General features: G+C 45.6%; 1 protein-coding gene across 2 annotated transcripts in view; it reads right to left on the bottom strand.

The window, feature by feature from the left end:
- The window catches only part of BCO1 (beta-carotene oxygenase 1), a 61,795-nt gene that overhangs the window by 30,991 nt on the left and 12,033 nt on the right, over nt 1-18,771 (bottom strand). Inside the window, exons 3-6 of one of the 2 annotated variants that reach the window (XM_038754673.1) lie at nt 14,594-14,722; nt 9,634-9,763; nt 7,254-7,401; nt 4,364-4,511 (exon numbers count right to left, since the gene is read on the bottom strand). In XM_038754673.1, the coding sequence (XP_038610601.1) occupies nt 4,364-4,511; nt 7,254-7,401; nt 9,634-9,763; nt 14,594-14,722 (555 nt within the window). The remainder of the gene's footprint in view (nt 1-4,363; nt 4,512-7,253; nt 7,402-9,633; nt 9,764-14,593; nt 14,723-18,771) is intronic. The other variant, XM_038754674.1, reaches the window with a different exon arrangement.

The raw sequence follows: 18,771 nt of genomic DNA, 5'->3' as shown, positions 1-18,771 counted from the left end.
AAGACAATTGGCAACAGAATCACCTATTTGAGTCTGAAGCTGCCCTGGGCAGGCCTCGCATTAGGTGCCTTCCTAATAACATCTCGCATGGTGTGATGCCAACAAACGTAATAGTTCTATAACCTCACACCACTTAGTTCTACCTCCAACCTCACCCAGGGAACGCTTGCAATGATTGGCCTCATTGACGGACAGCATTTCGGCTTCCCTCTTCCTATCCTCCATTTCGGGAGGATTCCCCAGGGTCTGGGCAGTTGGAGGTTGGTGGGTTGGCGGGGAGGGCGAAGCCTCCAAAAACCCTAGGTTGAAACTGTCAAATCCTAGAGCCAAACAGGAGTCTTATCTGGGGTTCAACTCCACCAAAACCACACTGAATGCCCACAGTCTAGCGGGTTTCAGCCCCTTCCTCGCTAAATGATTGCCCCAAGCTCTAGTTGAAAATGGTCTCATCCATCAGCGCCACTAGAACCTAGGCAGAATCGATTATATTGTTTCGACCCAGATTGAGGCTTGCTCAAGGGCATCAACTCCAGGAGGGTTCATTCATTCAATCGTATTTATCTAGCGCTTACTGTGTGCAGAGCACTGGACTCAGCGCTTGGGAAGTCCAAGTTGGCAACATATAGAGACGGTCCCTACCCAACAGCGGGCTCACAGTCTAGGACGGGGAGACAGACAACAAAACAAAACATATTAACAAAATAAAATAAATAGAATAAATATGTACAAGTAAAATAGAGTAATAAATATGTACCAACATATATACATATACACGGGTGAAAGTGAGGGCTGAGAAGCAGCTGGATTGAGTGGATAGAGCCAGAAGGATCTGCGTTCTAATTCCGGTTCCTCCACATGTCTGCTGTGTGACCTTGGGCAAGTCACTTCACTGGGCCTCAGTTACCGCATCTGTAAAATGGGGATTAAGACTGTGCGCCCCATATGGGACAGGGACTCTGTTCAACTTGAGGAACTTGTATAAACCCCAGTGCTTAAAACAGTGCTTGGCACATGGGAAACGCTTAACATGTACCATTATTATTAAGGGGACATCATTATTATTATTATTATTATTATGATAACCTGTCTGAAATTTAAGGGGTAAGGGGACATTATTATTATTATTATTATTATTATTATTATTGTGATAACCTGCCTGAAACTTAAGGGCTCACTTTTTTTTGCTGTATTTGTTAAGATTTTACTAAGTGCCAGACACTGTACTAAGCACTTAAGTAGTGGATACAAGCTAATCAGCTTTGACATAGCCACATGGGGCTCACAGTCTTCATCCCCATTTTACAGATGAGGTAACTGAGGCCCAGAGAAGTTAAGTAACTTGCCCAAGGTCACACAGCTGGGTTTAGAACCCAGGTCCTTCCGCCTCCCAGGCTTATGCTCTATCCATTAGACGACGCTGTTTCTCTGCTCTTAAAATGGAGTGCTTGCTAGAGTTCATCTTCTCACCTAACAGTTATTTGCTAAGAGCCCTACATGCCGGAGGGTTCATCCTCTGGCTGAGGATCTACACACAAGATAGGGGGTCACTGCCACGGTGACTACCTGAAGCTCTGTCCTTTCCACCCACGGAGAAGGGGAAGGAAATCTTATAACGAGGTCAGCCAGATCACCCAAAACCAGGATTAGCAGTCCCCCGCTTGTGTGACACAAGTTGGCACCAATCAATCAATCAATAAAGCACTTTGCACAGTAGTACAGTGTTCTGCACACAGTAAGCACTCAATAAATACGATCGAATATTTATTGAGTACTGTGTGAAGAGCACTGGACTAAGCCCACTGTTGGGTAGGGACTGTCTCTATATGTTGCCAACTTGTACTTCTCAAGCAGTTAGTACAGTGCTCTGCACACAGTACGCGCTCAATAAATACGATTGATTGATTGATTGATTGGGAAAGTACAATACAGTAGAGTTGGTAGACATGATCCCAATCCACAAGGGAGAAGCAGAGGGACCTATTGGAAAGAGCACGGGCCTGGGAAACAGAGAACCTGGGTTCTAATCCCTGCTCCGCCATTTGTCTGCTGAGTCCCTGGGTGAATCACTTAATTTCTCTGCGCCTCAGTTAGCTAATCTGTAAAACGGGGATTAAGACTGTGAGCCCTATGTGGGACAAGGACTGTATCCCACCTGATTATCTTTTAGATAATCCCCCTTTTGACTGTGAGACTGTGAGCCCACTGTTGGGTAGGGACTGTCTCTATATGTTGCCAACTTGTACTTCCCAAGCGCTTAGTACAGTGCTCTGCACACAGTAAGTGCTCAATAAATACGATTGATTGATCTTGTATCTACCCCAGCAATTAGAACAGTGCCTGGCCCACAGTGAGTGCTTAATACCATTAAAAAAAGGATCTTAGAGTCTACATCTTACAGTAAAATAAGATTATGATGGATAATGTGTTAGAATATCCATTCCTAATCATCAGCATCATTATCATCTCTAGGCTGTTGTATTGTACTCTCCCAAGCACTTAGTACAGAGCTCTGTAATAATAACGATGGCATTTGTTAAGCACTTACTACGTGCAAAGCACTTTTCTAAGCACTGGGGGGATACAAGGTGATTAGGTTGTCCCACGTGGGGCTCACAGTCCTAATCCCCAATTTCCAGATGAGGTAACTGAGGCACAGAGAAGTTAAATGACTTGCCCAAAGTCACACAGCAGACTAGTGGTGGAGCCAGGATTAGAACCCATGACCTCTGACTCCCAAGCCCATCCTCTTTCCACTGAGCCACGCTGCTAACAAAGTACAAACTCTGTACAAAGCAAGCGCTCATTAAATACCATTGATTGATTGGTAATAAGACTTATTCAGGCTTATTACGTGGCAAGCACTGTGCTTAGCGCTGGGGTAGATACACGATAATCTGACCGGACCAACCTTTAGCTCTGTACCTCCTGAGGTCGCTTTAGCATTCAAGAGGGATGGGATTGTCAGCCAGGAGTCCCTTGGGTCATGCTGGAAGCTGAATGAAGTTACCCTTACAAGCATCATGCATAAGTATCCCTGTTTAGGTTTTTGCATTTTCAACCTAAGTGCTTGTTCTGATGCATCTTGGGTCTAAGTACAGATGTAATGCTTCTACAAATATTTAAATTGGGAGTTCGATGGGGCCCTGAACAGTGATAAAGCCCGTGCCTGTCATGTCGACTGACTGGAAGCCAAATTAAACAAGTCAAATGTCATTCCTCCCGAACCCCTGGTCTCCCTCCCCTTCCCACAGCATGAGCTTAAAGGGCCCTTTCCCAACTGCAGGGCACCTGTTTGCGATAGCTGGGTCATTGCCTGGTCTGCTAGACTGTAAGCTCCTTGAGGACAGGGATCCTGTCTACCAACTCTATTTGTATTGTTCTCTCCCAAGGGCTAAACACTTACTATGTGCCAGGCATTGTACTAAGAGCTGGGGTAGATAGAAGTTTATCAGGATGGACATTGTCCCCATCCCACATGGAGCTCACAGTCTCAATCCCCATTTTACAGAGGAGGTAACTGAGGCCCAGAGAAATGAAGTGATTTGCCCAGAGTCACACAGCAGACAAGTGGCAGAGCCGGGAGTAGAACCCATGACCTTCTAACTCCTAGGACCAGGCTCTATCCACCATGCCATGCTCAAGAGCTTAGTACAATGATATCATCAATTGTATTTATTGAGCGCTTACTGTGTGCAGAACACTGTACTAAGCGCTTGAGTAATCGCTCAAATAGAATTGATTTCAGTTGAAGATAAATCAAGCTGCAGTAGAGAAAACAGGTTGAGAGATAGGGCCAAGGGTGGTTCTTCCCAGGCCTGGAACTCTCTCCCACTTTATAACCAACAGACGACCACTCTCCTCACTTTCAAAGTCTTATGAAAAACACTTTTCCAATAAGCCTTCCCTGATGAAACCCTAATTGCCACTTCTCCCACTCCCTTCTGGGTCTCTCTGGCACTTGGCTTTGTACCTTTTATAAACCTCTTCCTGAACCCACTGGTGTTATGTACATATCCATAATTTATGTATCTATATTAATGTCTGTATCCCCCTTCTAGACGGGAAGCTTGTTATGGGCAGGGAACGTGCCTACCAACTCTGTTATATTGGAGTCTCCTAAATACCTAGTACAGTGCTCTGTAGGTGCTCAATAAATACAACTGATTGATTTGACGTGCACAGCCTGTACCTCCCCAGTCCCTCAGGGGAGAGTCTGGAGAGTCTTTTCCTACTTTAGCCCTGGAATGTCAAATGGGGTTGGTTCCAATTCAGGGTCGAAAACCGTGAAACAAAGCAGATTCCTCTGTTTGACCTCAAACACTCTCAGCTTGCAATTATCAGCCCGATGTCAGCCACCTCCTACCTGGGATGATGGAAGGGATCTTAAAGACCACATATTTGGTCTTCCCCTTGTCGACTATAGATGTGCCCATGTTGAGAACGTTTCCGCTGACGTCATAATGGGGATGAGAAGTTGCCAGATTGATTGCTACATATTTTCGGTAATCAACCTACAAGAGAGAGCAGCCAATTTATTAGCCCGATATTGTCAAGGAAGAGTTCTCTCCCTCTAGACTGTAAGCTCATTTTTGTTGTTGTTTTTTAATAGTATTGGTCAAGCACTTACAAGGTACCAGGCAATGTATTAAGCGCTGGGGTGAATACAAGCAAATTGGGTTGGACTCAGTCCCTGCCCACGTGGGGCTCACAGCCTTAATCCCATTTTACAGATGAAGTGAGGCGCAGAGAAGTTAAATGACTTGCCCAACGTCACATAATAATAATAATGATGGTATTTGTTAAGCGCCTAAGACTGTTCTAAGCGCTGGGGTAGATACAAGGTAATCACGTGGGGCTCACAGTCTTAATCCCCATTTTACAGCTGAGGTAACTGAGGCCCAGAGAAGTTAAGTGACTTGCCCAAAGTCACACAGCAGACAAGTGGCGGAGCCAGTATTAGAACCCTCGACCTCAGAGTCCCAAGCCCATGCTCTTTCCACTAAGCCACGCTGAGTAGCTGGAACTAGAACCACAGTCCTTCTGACTCCCAAGCTAAGCTTGCTTCTCATCATGGGCAAGAAATGTGTCTGTATTGTACTCTCCCAAGCTCTTAGTACACTGCTCTGCACATAGCAAGTGCTCAGTAAATACACTGATTGATTGAGAGCTTGGTAATCTCCATTTACTTGTTACACTACTACTGACCATCTGGCTGAGAAGCCCACTTTGCCCTTTAAAATAAATGAAGCAAGCACTGCCCTTGGGTTAAGCAATGGCCCGGGGGAGTTGAGGATTTTGAGTTCTGATTACAGCTGTGCCTCTCTCTGGGTGGTGTCTTTGACCATAAACATCCACGCCTATTTTGTAGAGTTATGAGGAAGGGAACGAGATATCAAACACCCTCACACAAATGAAAACATCAGTTCATTGCAAAATAATAAGCACCTATGTTCTTAATAAGAAGGACAAAAGGACTGAGCAAGGAGAAGTAGAGACTGAACTACCTGTTTTCTGTCCCTGGAATGTTCTCATATCCCAGTAAAAGATAATATTCCCCTCGGCTCACCTGACGGCTATACCGGTCCCCACTATTGTAGGATGTCTAGACCAGATATATCTGACCTTCATGGACAGAAAATCTGTATTTTATTTGTTTGTATTGATGTATATGTTGCAAACTTGTACTTCCCAAGTGCTTAGTACAGTGCTCTGCACACAGTAAGCTCTCAATAAATACAATTGATTGATTGATTGTATTGGTGTCTGTCTCCCTCCCCCTCTAGACTGTGAGCTCATTGTAGGCAGGGATTGCTACTATTGTTGTATTGCACTTTCTCAAGCGCTTAGTACAGTGCTTTGCCCACAGTAAGCACTTACTATGATGGAATGAATGAATGTACAAGTTGAAAATGAGATGAACAAAAATTCTTATGGCATCTTAAAATAAAAGCACGTTTTTGGTGGGCCATCAGAGATTGATTTATTTTTAAAATGGAGTCATTAGGACCCTTTGATTAATAATAATAATAATAATAATGATAGCATTTGTTAAGCACTTACTATGTGCAGAGCACTGGTCTAAGTGCTGAGGGGGAGGATACAAGGTGATCAAGTTGTCCCACATGGGGCTCACAATCTTAATCCCCATTTTACAGATGAGGTAGCTGAGGCTCAGAGAAGTCAAGTGACTTGCCCAAGGTCACACAGCAGACATGTGGCAGAGTCAGAATTCGAACCCATGACCTCTGACTGCAAAGCCTGTGCTCTTTCCACTGAGCCACGCTGCTTCTCTGATTAGCTGGGTAGGGTCTGCCAAAGCCGTGGCCAAGCAAGCAAAGGTCTTGAAATTCTCTGAGATGCAATGACCAACATCCCTGCAACCCTTCTTATCCTACATCAGCGGTTTGATTGGTTTTTTTAATGGCATTTGTTTGGCACTTACTATGCTCCAGGCACTGAGCTAAGAGGTGGGGTAGATACAAATAATCATTTTGGACACAGTCCAGGTCCCACATGGGGCTCCTAGCCTTAAACCTCATTTTATAGATTCATTCATTCAATTGTATTTATTGAGCGCTCACTGTGTGCAGAGCACTGTACTAAGCGCTTGGGAAGTACAAGTCGGCAACATATAGAGACAGTCCCTACCCAACAACAGGCTCACAGTCTAGAAGGGGGAGACAGATGACAAAACAAAACATGGAGACGGGTGTCAAACAGATGAGGTGAGACACAGAGAAGTGAAGTGACTTGCCTAAAAGACTTGCCCAAGGTCACTCAGCAGACATGGGGTGAGTCAGGATTAGAACCCAGGTCCTTCCAACTCCCTGGCCCATGCTCTACCCACTAGCCCACGGTGATTCCTTTGATCTCTACACAAGCCCACTCCCTCCTGCTCTTTGGGCTAAAACAAGATGGATCTGTGATTGAGAACTCCCCTCAGGCACTTATGTCCCTATCTATAATTTAATGTCACTCTCTCCCTCTAGTCTGTAAGCTTCTTGTGGACAGGGAACGTGTCTATCAACTCTGTTATATTATACTCTCCCAAGTGCTCCGTACAGAGCTCTGCACCCAGTAAGCACTCAATAAATAGGCTTGATTGGCAGTGTGGGTCTGTGCTCCTGTTATAAACCCTTACCCCCAAACAGCCCAAGGAAACTCAGCTAGGGACTTTTAGTTCTTAGCCACATGGGTCAGGAAATAGCGGACAAAATGTCCACGGTCACTACTGGCTATCTATTCCACAGTACCTTCTCCAGTGTTTCCAGCGTTTGAGGGTTGATTTTCCTAATGAAATTGGTCTCCGTCGTAGCGTAGAAATCCTCCCCACATTTCATGATGTTGATCAGGCAGTTGTCTGTGAACTCTGGGATGGTATGCGACAGGTAGGAGAAAGCTCTTGAAAAAACAATCGTCGGTATGGTATTACCGTCAGTATTATTAATGCTAATAACAACACTGGTCTTTATTAAGTGCTCACTATAGGACAAGCATTGGGCTGAGTGCTGGGGAAGCTACAAGATAATCAAATCTAATACAGGCCCTGCCCCACCCAAGGCTCACAATCTAAGAGGAAGGAAAAATGGGCATCTTATCCCCATTTTACAGATGAGGAAACAAGTTAAGTGACTTGCCTAAGGTCATACCAGCAGGCAAGTAGCAGAGCCAGCACTAGTCACCGGGTTTCCTGATCCTCAGTCTTGTCCAAGCCCTTTCCACTTAGGCCATGCTGTTTCTCATATTTGGCTCAAGGTGATTATTTCTTAGCTCTTTTACTCTCACATCCTGATGGTTAGAATTTCCTTGGACAGCCTTCCTACCGGTTGGTAATGTACATTCAGCGTAAGAGAAGCAGCGTGGCTCAGTGGAAAGAGCCCGGGCTTTGGAGTCAGAGGTCATGGGTTCAAATCCCCACTCTGCCAACTGTCAGCTGTGTGACTTTGGGCAAGTCACTTCACTTCCCTGCGCCGCAGTTATCCCATCTGGAAAATGGGGATTAAGACTGTGAGCCCCCCGTGGGACAACCTGATCACCTTGTAACCTCCCCAGCGCTGAGAACAGTGCTTTGAACATAGGAAGTGCTTAATAAATGTCATTGTTATTATAAGAAAAAAAAAAAGAAAGAAAAACCATGCCCCTCTAAGCCAGAAGGTTAAAGACACTGCACCCAGTCAAAAATTGAAGAGAATGGAGGGATGGGGAACCAACTCAAACGAAATGATCCTTATGGACTGGGGAGAGATTAAGTGACCTGAAAGTAGGAAAAGTAGGTGTGAGCCTGTTAACTTGCACTCTCTCTACTAATGATTATTGGAACTTCAGGACTGCCTCTGTATGTTGCCAACTTGCCAATAACAATAATGATGGCATTTCTTAAGCGCTTACTATGTGCCAAGCACTGTTCTAAGCACTGGGGGAGATACAAGGTGATCAAGTTGCCCCACGTGGGGCTCCCAGTCTTAATCCCCATTTTATAGATGAGGTAACTGAGGCACAGAGAAGTGAAGTGACTTGCCCACAGTCACACAGCTGACAAGTGGCGGAGCTGGGATTAGAACCCATGACCCCGATTCCCAAGCCCATGCTCTTTCCACTAAGCCAAGCTAATAATAATGGCATTTGTTAAGCACTTACTATGTGCAAAGCACTGTTTATGAACTTCAGTTCATAAAATTCACTGGTTGATAACATAACCCCAGAGGTAAGGGTGGGGCACCTAGTGAAAAATGGGTGGCTCTGGACAAGCCAGTGTTCATTCATTCATTCAATCATATTAATTGAGCGTTTACTGTGTGCAGAGCACTGTACTAAGCGCTTGGGAAGTCCGAGTAGGCAACATATAGAGACAGTCCCTACCCAACAACGGGCTCACGGTATAGAAGGGGGAGACAGACGACAAAACAAAACACGTAGACAGGTGTCAAAATCGTCAGAACAAATAGAATTAGAGCTATATGCACATCATTAACAAAATAAATGGAATAGCAAATATGTACAAGTAAACTAAATAGAATAACAAACCTGTAGAAATATATACAAGTGCTGTGGGGAGGGGAGGAAAGGGAAAAGGGGGCTCAGTCTGAGAAGGCCTCCTGGTGAGCTCTCAGTAGGGCTTTATGGTCCCTGTTAGGGAGGAGGGAAGGGGAAGGAAAAGGGGAGAGAGATGGAGGTGCATTCTTTAGCAATAATTCCATTCCATAAACCTGTGACTAAACCCTCATTTTCCCTATTTGCCCTCCATTCTGCATCATCTAGACACTTGGATCTTAAGCACTTGGTATTCACCCACCCTCAGCCCTACAGCACTTATGTGTGTATCCCTACACTCTTCCATTTCCCCTATCTGTAATGTATTTTAACGTCTCCCTGCTAGACCCTAAGCTCCTTATGGGCAGGGAATGTCTACGAACTCTTTTGTAGATACAAAAGCTCTCCTGAGAGGTTAATACAATGGTTGGGGGGCTGGGTGAAGCACTGAAAATGGGACCGGAAGGGGAGAGGGGGGAAAGGACAGAGGGAGAGGTCCAGACTTCTGAGTGACTATTCAAAGCCGGAAGAGAGTTACACAACCTGGTTAATCTAACCAAGAAAACAACTGCACACACAACCAGATTTGAATCCAGGACTTACTTGGCAAATATATTTTTGCAGGGATCTGGATAAGCCATGGTTCCAAACTCAGAAACCACGATCCTGTTTGCTTCAATATTGGAATTGTAGGTGTCGCTTCTGAGGTATTTACTTCGATAGTGCACTTCACCTTAGAAAAGAACCACCCGAATTTGGTCAGATTAAAATTCCCTAGGTACTGTTAACTTTACATTTTTGTCAACTGCTTTACATTGCGTTTTAGCTCACCTCACCTTCTCCCTTGGGAAAATATAGTTATGTGTATACATGAGAATAATTGAAACAGATGACCCAAGATAAAGACACCTCATTTGATTTTTCATTGCTCATCTGTCAGTTGCATAATGCAACACTGCATTCTCCCAACCCAAATGTATGCTAGAGCCTCCCCAAAGATCTAGGGAGTTCTAGATCATCCCAGATAATGTTAAAACCAAATCGTTAGAGATTTGTTCAAACTCATTGACTCAGGCTTAGTCCTTCAAGGCCTTTAAGAACGTTTTTTTCCCCTAAAAAATGAAGAGCGAGTCCCCTTTATCTTAGGCTCCACTGTATTTCTGATTTAAATGGCCCTTTTTTCCCCTATGGTGTTTGTTAAGCACTTACCATGTACCAAGCACTGTTTTAAGCATTAGGGTAGATATAAGGTAATCAAATTAGACACCGTCCCTGTCCCAAATGGAGCCTCACAATCTTAATCCCCATTTTACAAATGAGGTACCTGAGACACATAGAAGTCAAACGGCCCTGGACAAGCAAGTGTTTCATGGTCCACTCAAGGAGGGGGAGTTAATAAAAAATAGAGCTACATTCTCCAGCAGTAATTCCATTCCTTAACACTGAAATTCCCTCCCCATTCACATCCCACAGTCCACCATTCTCCCCATCTTCAAATCCCTACTAAAATCACATCTCCTCCAAGAGGCTTTCCCTGACTATGCCCTCATTTCCCTTATTTCCTCTCCCTTTTCCATCACCTAAGCCCTTGGACTTGTACCCCTTAAGCTCTTGATATTCACCCCATCCTCAGCCCAAGATCACACAGTAGACAAGTGGCAGGACTAGGATTAGAACACAAGTCCTTCTGACCACCAAACCTGTGCTTTAGTCCACTAGGCTATCCTACTTCTCTTAAGAGAGCTATGGGTAGGGCTTACTGAAAGCCTTCCCCTCATACCCATTCATCACTAGCAGCGTGGTTCAGTGGAAGGAGCATGGGCTTTGGAGTCAGAGGTCATGGGTTCAAATCCTGACTCCATCACTTGTCAGCTGTGTGACTTTGGGCAAGTCACTTAACTTCTCTGTGCCTCAGTTACCTCATCTGTAAAATGGAGATTAATACTGTGAGCCCCCAATGGGACAACCTCATCACCTTGTAACCTCCCCAGCACTTAGAACAGTGCTTTGCGCATAGTAAGTGCTTAATAAATGCTATTATTATTATTATTATTATTATTATTATTATTATCACATGATGCTGAAGAGGAGCAAGGGGAAACAGCTGTCCAACCCCTGCTTGAACAATTTACATTTGCAGCATGGCCTAACAGTTAGAGCATAAGCCTGGTATTCAGAAGGACCTGGATTCTAATCCTGACTCTGCCACTGGTCTGCTGTGTGAACTTGGGTGAGTCATTTTGCTTCTCTGTGCCTCAGTTACCTCATCTGTAAAATAGGGATTAAGACTGTAAGCCCCATATGGGACAGAGACTGTGTCCAATCTGATTAGATTGTATCTACCCCAGCGCGGTGTTTGATATTTAGTAAGTGCTTCACAAATACTGTCATCATCTATTACCAAATGCTGGGGATAATCAATGATAGGTGATGAAGATACAGCCTCTGGCTGGCCTATAAGGAGGGGCTCTCAATCTCAAAGGGCGAGACAGAGAAGCAGTGTGGTCTAATGGATAGAGCCCAAGCCTGGGAATCAAAAGAACCTGGGTTCTAATCCCGACACTGCCACTTACCCGATGTGTGACCTTGGGCAAGTCACTTAGCTACTCTGTGCCTCAGTTACCTCATCTAGAGAAGCAGCGTGGCTCAATGGAAAGAGCCCGGGCTTTGGAGTCAGAGGTCATGGGTTCAAACCCCAGCTCTGCCAATTGTCAGCTGTGTGACTTTGGGCAAGTCACTTAACTTCTCTGGGCCTCAGTAACCTCATCAGTAAAATGGGGATTAAGATTGTGAGCCCCACGTGGGACAACCTGATCACCTTGTAACTTCCCCAGTGCTTAGAACAGTGCTTTGCACATAGTAAGGGCTAATAAATGCTATTATTATTATTATTATCTGTAAAATGGGGACTGACACTGTGAGCCCTATGTGGGACAGGGACTATGTCCAACCAGTTTAGCATGTATCTACCCCAGCATTTAGTACAGTGCCTGGCACATAGTAAGTTCTTAACAAATATCATAAAAATAAAAGAGAGACAGCAAAGAAGAGAATATGAATAAGTGAAGTTACTTGCCCAAGGTCACACAGCAGGATCGTGGCAGAGCCGGAATTGGAACCGACGTCCTCCGGCTCCCAGATCCGAGCTCTTTCCACAGCCCAAGCTGTTCCCCTTAACAGAACCAGATACCAAAACTCCAGTCCTAAAGACTCCTAGCAGAAAAGGAAGCAGTGTGGCCTAGTGGATAGAGCACAACCCTGGAAGTCAGTGGAATTGGGTTCTAATTCCGGCTCTGACGCTTGTCTGCTGGGTGACCTTGTAGAAGTCACTTCACTTCTCTGTGCTTCAGTTACCTCATCTGTAAAATGGGGATTAAGACTTTGAGCCCCATGTGGGACCCGAACTGCGTCCAACCTGATTACTTTGGATCTCTCTAGTGCTTAGAACAGTGCCTGGCACATAGTGAGCATTTAATAAATACCATAATAGAAAGAAACAAGCCCTGGCAATTCTGGGCCATGCTGAAGAGCAGATTGAGCAATCAATCAAATTCACTGAGTGTATTTGACTGGGAGAGTACAATATAACCGAATTGATAGACAGATTTGCTGTCACGAGGAGCTTACAGTCTAGAGAACAATCCTCTCCATCCTACTACACTGGGGTGGGGAGGAAAACCACCATCAACTGCGCTGAGGCCGGGGCAAGGGGGGCCCTCCCCAAACTCACCAACCTCCTGGGAGCAGAGATAGGCCACTCTTCTGGCAGCTGATGCCTACCTCTAAAGGAAGGGGTGTACCCAGGGCAGCAAAGGCTGAGGGGCTCTGCTGCCATCATTCGCCCATCAAACCACCACCCTTTGGGGTGCCATCCCCTCCCACCTGGGCAGTGAGAGGGGTAAAAAAAAAAAAACTGGGGTGCTGGAGGTGCCCAGAATTGGTCAGAGATGCAGAAAGAACTTCTGGGCCCTTGAGGCAGCCTGCCCCCCGACCCCTTCCACACCCAGGGAAGAAGTGGTCCAGGTGTTTTCTAAATGATGTCACCAAGCACACCCCAGTTAGCCAGACGCCCTGGCCCCTGACATAATCTGTCCCAAAGATCCGAGTTTGGTTTGTTTTATGATGTGAACACCCCGTTCAATCGCCCGGGCCGCTTCCTGTAAATGACATCCCAGCTGGAACTCCCCAGGCCCAGGGGGAATGTGCCGCTGGCAATTCTCACAGCAGGAAGCAGCTCACCCTGATGAGGCAGAGAGGCAGAGTGGCCTAGTGGATAGAGCACAGGCCTGGGAATCAGGAAGACCTGTGTTCTAATCCCAGCTCTGCCACTTGTCTGCTATGTGACCACGGGCAAGTCACTTCATTTCTCTAGGCCTCAGTTACCTCATCTGTATAGTAGAAATTAAGAATGTGAACCCCATGTGGGACATGGACTGTGCCCAACCTTATATCTACCCAGCGTTTAGACGCTGCCTGGCAAGTAGTAAGCGCTTAAATACAATTTTCAAAAAAGGGGCAAACGAGATTAAAGAGAAGATTGGAAATCCTTTTCAGTCCTGTGTGTCAGGCTCAGCTCTCCTAAGTGATACCAGGGACTATTTCGGCCAGGATTTAGGGCTGAGAGTCCCCGGAATGTCACAAGAAGGCTTCAGGACCTAGCAGTCGTTATCGAAAATCCCAACTCTCCTAAATGACACCGGAGGCTAAATCCCCAAACCGGAACCTCACAGTGTGAAAATGAGGCAAAAGGGGATCGTATTTATAGTCTCACTCTCTGGGCAGATTTTTGATTAGTAAGAAGGCCTCTATTGATCATCTACACAAAAAAGCAAGATAGTATTAATAATTGTGGTATTTGCTCAGTGCTTACTATTTTTTACTGGTATTTGTTAAAGGCTTACTATGTACCTAGCACTGTACTAAGCAGTGGAGTAAATACAAAGGGAAGCAGTGTGGCGTAGTGGCGAGAGCAGGGGCCTGGGAATCAGAAGGTCATGGGTTCTAATCCCTGCTCAACCACTTGTCTGCTGTGACCTTGGGCAAGTCACTTCACTTCTCTTTGCCTCAGTTCCCTCATCTGTAAAATGGGGATTGAGACTCTGAGTCCTACATGAGACAGGGATGTGTCCAACCTAATTTGTTTGTATCCACCCCAGTGCTTAGTACAGTGCCTGGCACAAAATAAGTGCTTAACAAATACAATTACTATTATTATTATCATCATTACAAATTAATCATGTTGGAAACAGTCCAGTCCCACATGGGATTCACAGTCTTAATCCCCATTTTACAGATGAGGTAACTGAGGCACAGAGAAGTTAAATGACTTTCCCATGTGCCAAGCATTGTACTAAATGCTGGGGCAGATACAATCGGATCAAACACAGTCCCTGTACCACGTGGAGGTCAGAGCTAAGGGGAGGAGAGAACAGGTATTGAGTCCCTATTTTATAGATGAGGAAACTGAGGCCAAGTAAGGTTCAGTGAACTTGCCCATTGGTCACACAACAGGCGAGTGGCAGTGCCGGGATTCGGTGTTTTGGGATAAACCGAGCCAGCTTACCATTTTTAATTGTAAAGTTGTGTAGTAAAGCCAAACCATCAAACCAGTGGTTGTATCTGTTTTCCCCAATTGTGTGCATACCCGGGCCATTCCGAAGTAGAGTCCCACACAGCCAGGATGGCACCTCACCTGTGATAAGAAAAAATAGGTTTTGCTTTCAATGTCTATGTCAGGAAGCAAGGAACCAACAGAAACAGCCAGCAGACTCAAGGATCCCTGGAAGGAGAGAGGATGGAGCTAAAGTAAATTATTTTAATACATCTAGCCCACTGTTTTCCCAGCCTGATTCTTCCCTCTACATTTCAGAGGGCAGTAGTTGCGGAAATTAGGTATCCATCGCTCAGTCGATCAATCAATCGTATTTATTGAGGACTTACTGTGCACAGAGCCCTGTACTAAGTGCTTGGGAGAGTACAATATAAACAGAGCTGATAGACTTGTTCCCTGCCCACAACGAGTTTACAGACTAGAGGGGAAAACAACATTAATAGAAATAAATAAATGACAGACGTGGACATAAGCGTTGTGGGGCTGAAGGAGGGGTGGAATAAGGGGAGCAAATCCAAGTGAAAGGGTGATGAAGAAGGGAGAGGGAGAAGAGGAAATGAGGGCTTAGTCAGGGAAGGCCTCTTGGAGGAGAAGTGCCATCAGTAAAGCTTTGAAGGTGTGGAGAGTGATTGTCGAATACGAAGAGGGAGGGCATTCCAGGACAGAGGAAGGACGCAGGACGTGGGTGGGAGGATGGTGGCGAGATAGATGAGATGAGATCCTCCTTGGAAACTGTGAGCTATGAGGCCATGGACAAAGTCGGGTTCCTTAGGCCTAAATATGCTCCAGGAAATCAATCAATCAATCAATCAAATTTATTGAGCACTTACTGTGTGCAGAGCACTGTACTAAGCGCTTGGGAAGTACAAGTTGGCAACATATAGAGACAGTCCCTACCCAACAGTGGGCTCACAGTCTAAAAGGAAACTGCCACTGCAGAACACAGAGACCCTCCAAGCACAACCTGCCTTCTGCATTCATCTACCATCCGTCCATAGTTTTGGGGATGGGAGTAGCAAGGCTGTCAGAGAACAGGGCAACTCCCAGGCAGATCCATCCTGATCCCACATAAGGGAGAGGGATTCCACCCACATAAAAACCCCTGCAGGCCGCCCGGGGTGGGCTTGTTCATGCTGACAAATCCCTACACGACAGAGAAGGGTGGAATGTGGGGCACCCGGAGGGGTGGAGTGTGTCCTTTTCAATGTCCTCTAGACTCTAAGCTCGTTGTGGGCAGGGAATGTGTCTGTTTATTGTTCTGTTGTACTCTTCCAAGTGCTTAGTACAGTGCTCTGCACATCAGGCAGAAACTCCTCACCCTGGGCTTCAAGGCTCTCCATCACCTCGCCCCCTCCTACCTCACCTCCCTTCTCTCCTTCTCCAGCCCAGCCCGCACCCTCCGCTCTTCCGCCGCTACTCTCCTCACCGTACCTCGTTCTCGCCTGTCCCGCCATCGACCCCCGGCCCACGTCCTCTCCCGGGCCTGGAATGGCCTCCCTCTGCCCATCCGCCAAGCTAGCTCTCTTCCTCCCTTCAAGGCCCTACTGAGAGCTCACCTCCTCCAGGAGGCCTTCCCAGACTGAGCCCCTTCCTTCCTCTCCCCCTCGTCCCCCTCTCAATCCCCCCATCTTACCTCCTCCCTTCCCCACAGCACCTTTATATATGTATATATGTTTGTACATATTTATTACTCTATTTATTTATTTATTTTACTTGTACATATCCAGTCTATTTATTTTATTTTGTTAGTATGTTTGGTTTTGTTCTCTGTCTCCCCCTTTTAGACTGTGAGCCCACTGTTGGGTAGGGACTGTCTCTATATGTTGCCAATTTGTACTTCCCAAGTGCTTAGTATGGTGCTCGGCACATAGTAAGCGCTCAATAAATACGATTGATGATGATGATGCTCTGCACCCAGTAAGCATTCAATACATACAACTGAATGAATAAATGAATGAATGCCCACACCTATACCCCTGGCTGTCTTCACTGAGGGACGTGCTGACGACGGACCCTCCTATCGCCGCCCACTCAGGGTGACCAAATCACTGGATTGACAGTCCGGTCACCCTAGACAGTCTCTGGAAGCAAGGCCGAACTGGGGGGGGTCAGTCACGTTAGGGGCTGCTGCTGTTCTGGCCTCTCGATTTGTAAACTTCTGGGAAGAAATGGGCACTGTCGAACTTCTGGAATAAAATCACGGGTCCCATCTATCTCAAGGTGAAAAAGATCTCTGGGGAGTGAGGCCAGAAGAGAGGGGAGGTGGGACAGAGACAGCTGAGACAGAGGAGGCGTGGGAGAAGGGGAAAGGGCACAAGAAAAGCAAGGGGGAGAGGCTTTCATTCATTCACTCAATCATATTTATTGAGCGCTTACTGTGTGCAGAGCACTGGACTAAGCGCTTGGGAAGTACAACTCGGCAACATCTACAGACGGTCCCTACCCAACAACAGTCTCACAGTCTAGAAGGGGGAGACAGACGACAAAACAAAACATGTAGGCAGGTGTTAAAATCGTCAGAACAAATAGAATTAAAGCTATATGAACATCATATAGCTTAGAGAAGCAGCGTGGTTCAGTGGAAAGAGCTCGGGCTTTGGAGTCAGAGGTCATGGGTTCAAATTCTGGCTCCGCCGCTTGTCAGCTGTGTGACTTTGGGCAAGTCACTTGACTTCTCTGTGCCTCAGTTACCTCGTCTGTAAAATGGGGATGAAGACTGTGAGCCCCACGTGGGACAACCTGATCACCTTGTAACCTCCTCCGCGCTTAGAACAGTGCTCTGCACATAGTAAGCGCTTCATAAATGCCATCATCATCATTATTATTATTATTATCATTAACAAAATAAATAGAAGAGTAAATATGTGCAAGTGAAATAGAGTAATAAATCTGTACAAACTGAGCGTAGGAGAAGTGTATTATCAACGCTGTTGTATTGCCGTCTCCCAAGTGCTTAGAGGATGAGGTTAAATGGGGAAATCAGTCAATCAGTGGCATTTAGTAAGCTCTCCGGACCCAGTAAGAGCTGGATAAATAACACTGATTGATCGAGATAAATCCCACTGATTGATTGATTCAAAAAAAAAAAGAGAGGGTGGAAATTGTACCGTGAGGGAAAGGAGAGTGGAGAGAGGAGAGGGGTTAATGGACCACTGGTTGGCCGTAGCAGTGTAGGCCTCAGTGGCCCAGTTTCTGCCACCGCACCCCAGTCTGAGCAGCTGAGGTGGTGGCTGCTCTGGCAGTGGCCCTGACTGAACTGGAAACTCCCGTGCGCCCGCAGCCCTAAAATCAACCAAGCAATTCCTGGTATTTACTGAGTGCTTCCTATCTGCAGAGCATGGCATTAAGGGTTTGGGAGAGTAGACTTCAACACAGTCGGTAGACATGTTCCCTGCCCATGGGGAGCTTACAGTCTGGAGGATGAGGTTAAATGGGGAAATCAGTCAATCAGTGGTATTTAATAAGCACTTACTATGTGCAGAGCACTGCCCCAAACGCTTGTGCTCTCCCAAGAGCTTTGTACAGTGCTTTGTACGTAGTAAGCACTCAGTAAATGTGATGATTGTTATTAATCAATCAATCAATCAATCGTATTTATTGAGCGCTTACTGTCTGCAGAGCACTGTACTAAGCACTTGGGAAGTACAAGTTGGCAACATACAGAGACAGTCCCTACCCAACAGTGGGCTTACTTGTATTAACTGTACTCTTCCAAGCACTTTGTGCAGCGCTCTGTACATAGAAAGCACTCAGTAAATGTGATTATTATTATTACTATTATTATTATTAATGGCATATTAAAATTACTTGTACTAACTGTACTCTCCCAAGCACTTAGTACAGTGCTCTGTACATAGTAAGCACTCAGTAAATGTGATTATTATTATTACTATTATTATTAATGGCATATTAAAATTACTTGTACTAATTGTACTCTCCCAAGCACTTAGTACAGTGCTCTGTACATAGTAAGCGCTCAGTATGTGATTATTATTATTACTATTATTATTAATGGCATATTAAAATTACTTGTATTAATTGTACTCTCCCAAGCACTTAGTACAGTGCTCTGTACAGAGTAAGCACTCAGTAAATGTGATGATTATTATTAATGGCATATTAAAATTGCT

The sequence above is a fragment of the Tachyglossus aculeatus genome, chromosome 11 (genome assembly GCF_015852505.1).
Source record: "Tachyglossus aculeatus isolate mTacAcu1 chromosome 11, mTacAcu1.pri, whole genome shotgun sequence".
Classification (NCBI taxonomy): Eukaryota; Metazoa; Chordata; class Mammalia; order Monotremata; family Tachyglossidae; genus Tachyglossus; species Tachyglossus aculeatus.
Note: the sequence above shows the minus strand (reverse complement) of the source record. Positions and strands in the feature narration are given on the sequence as shown.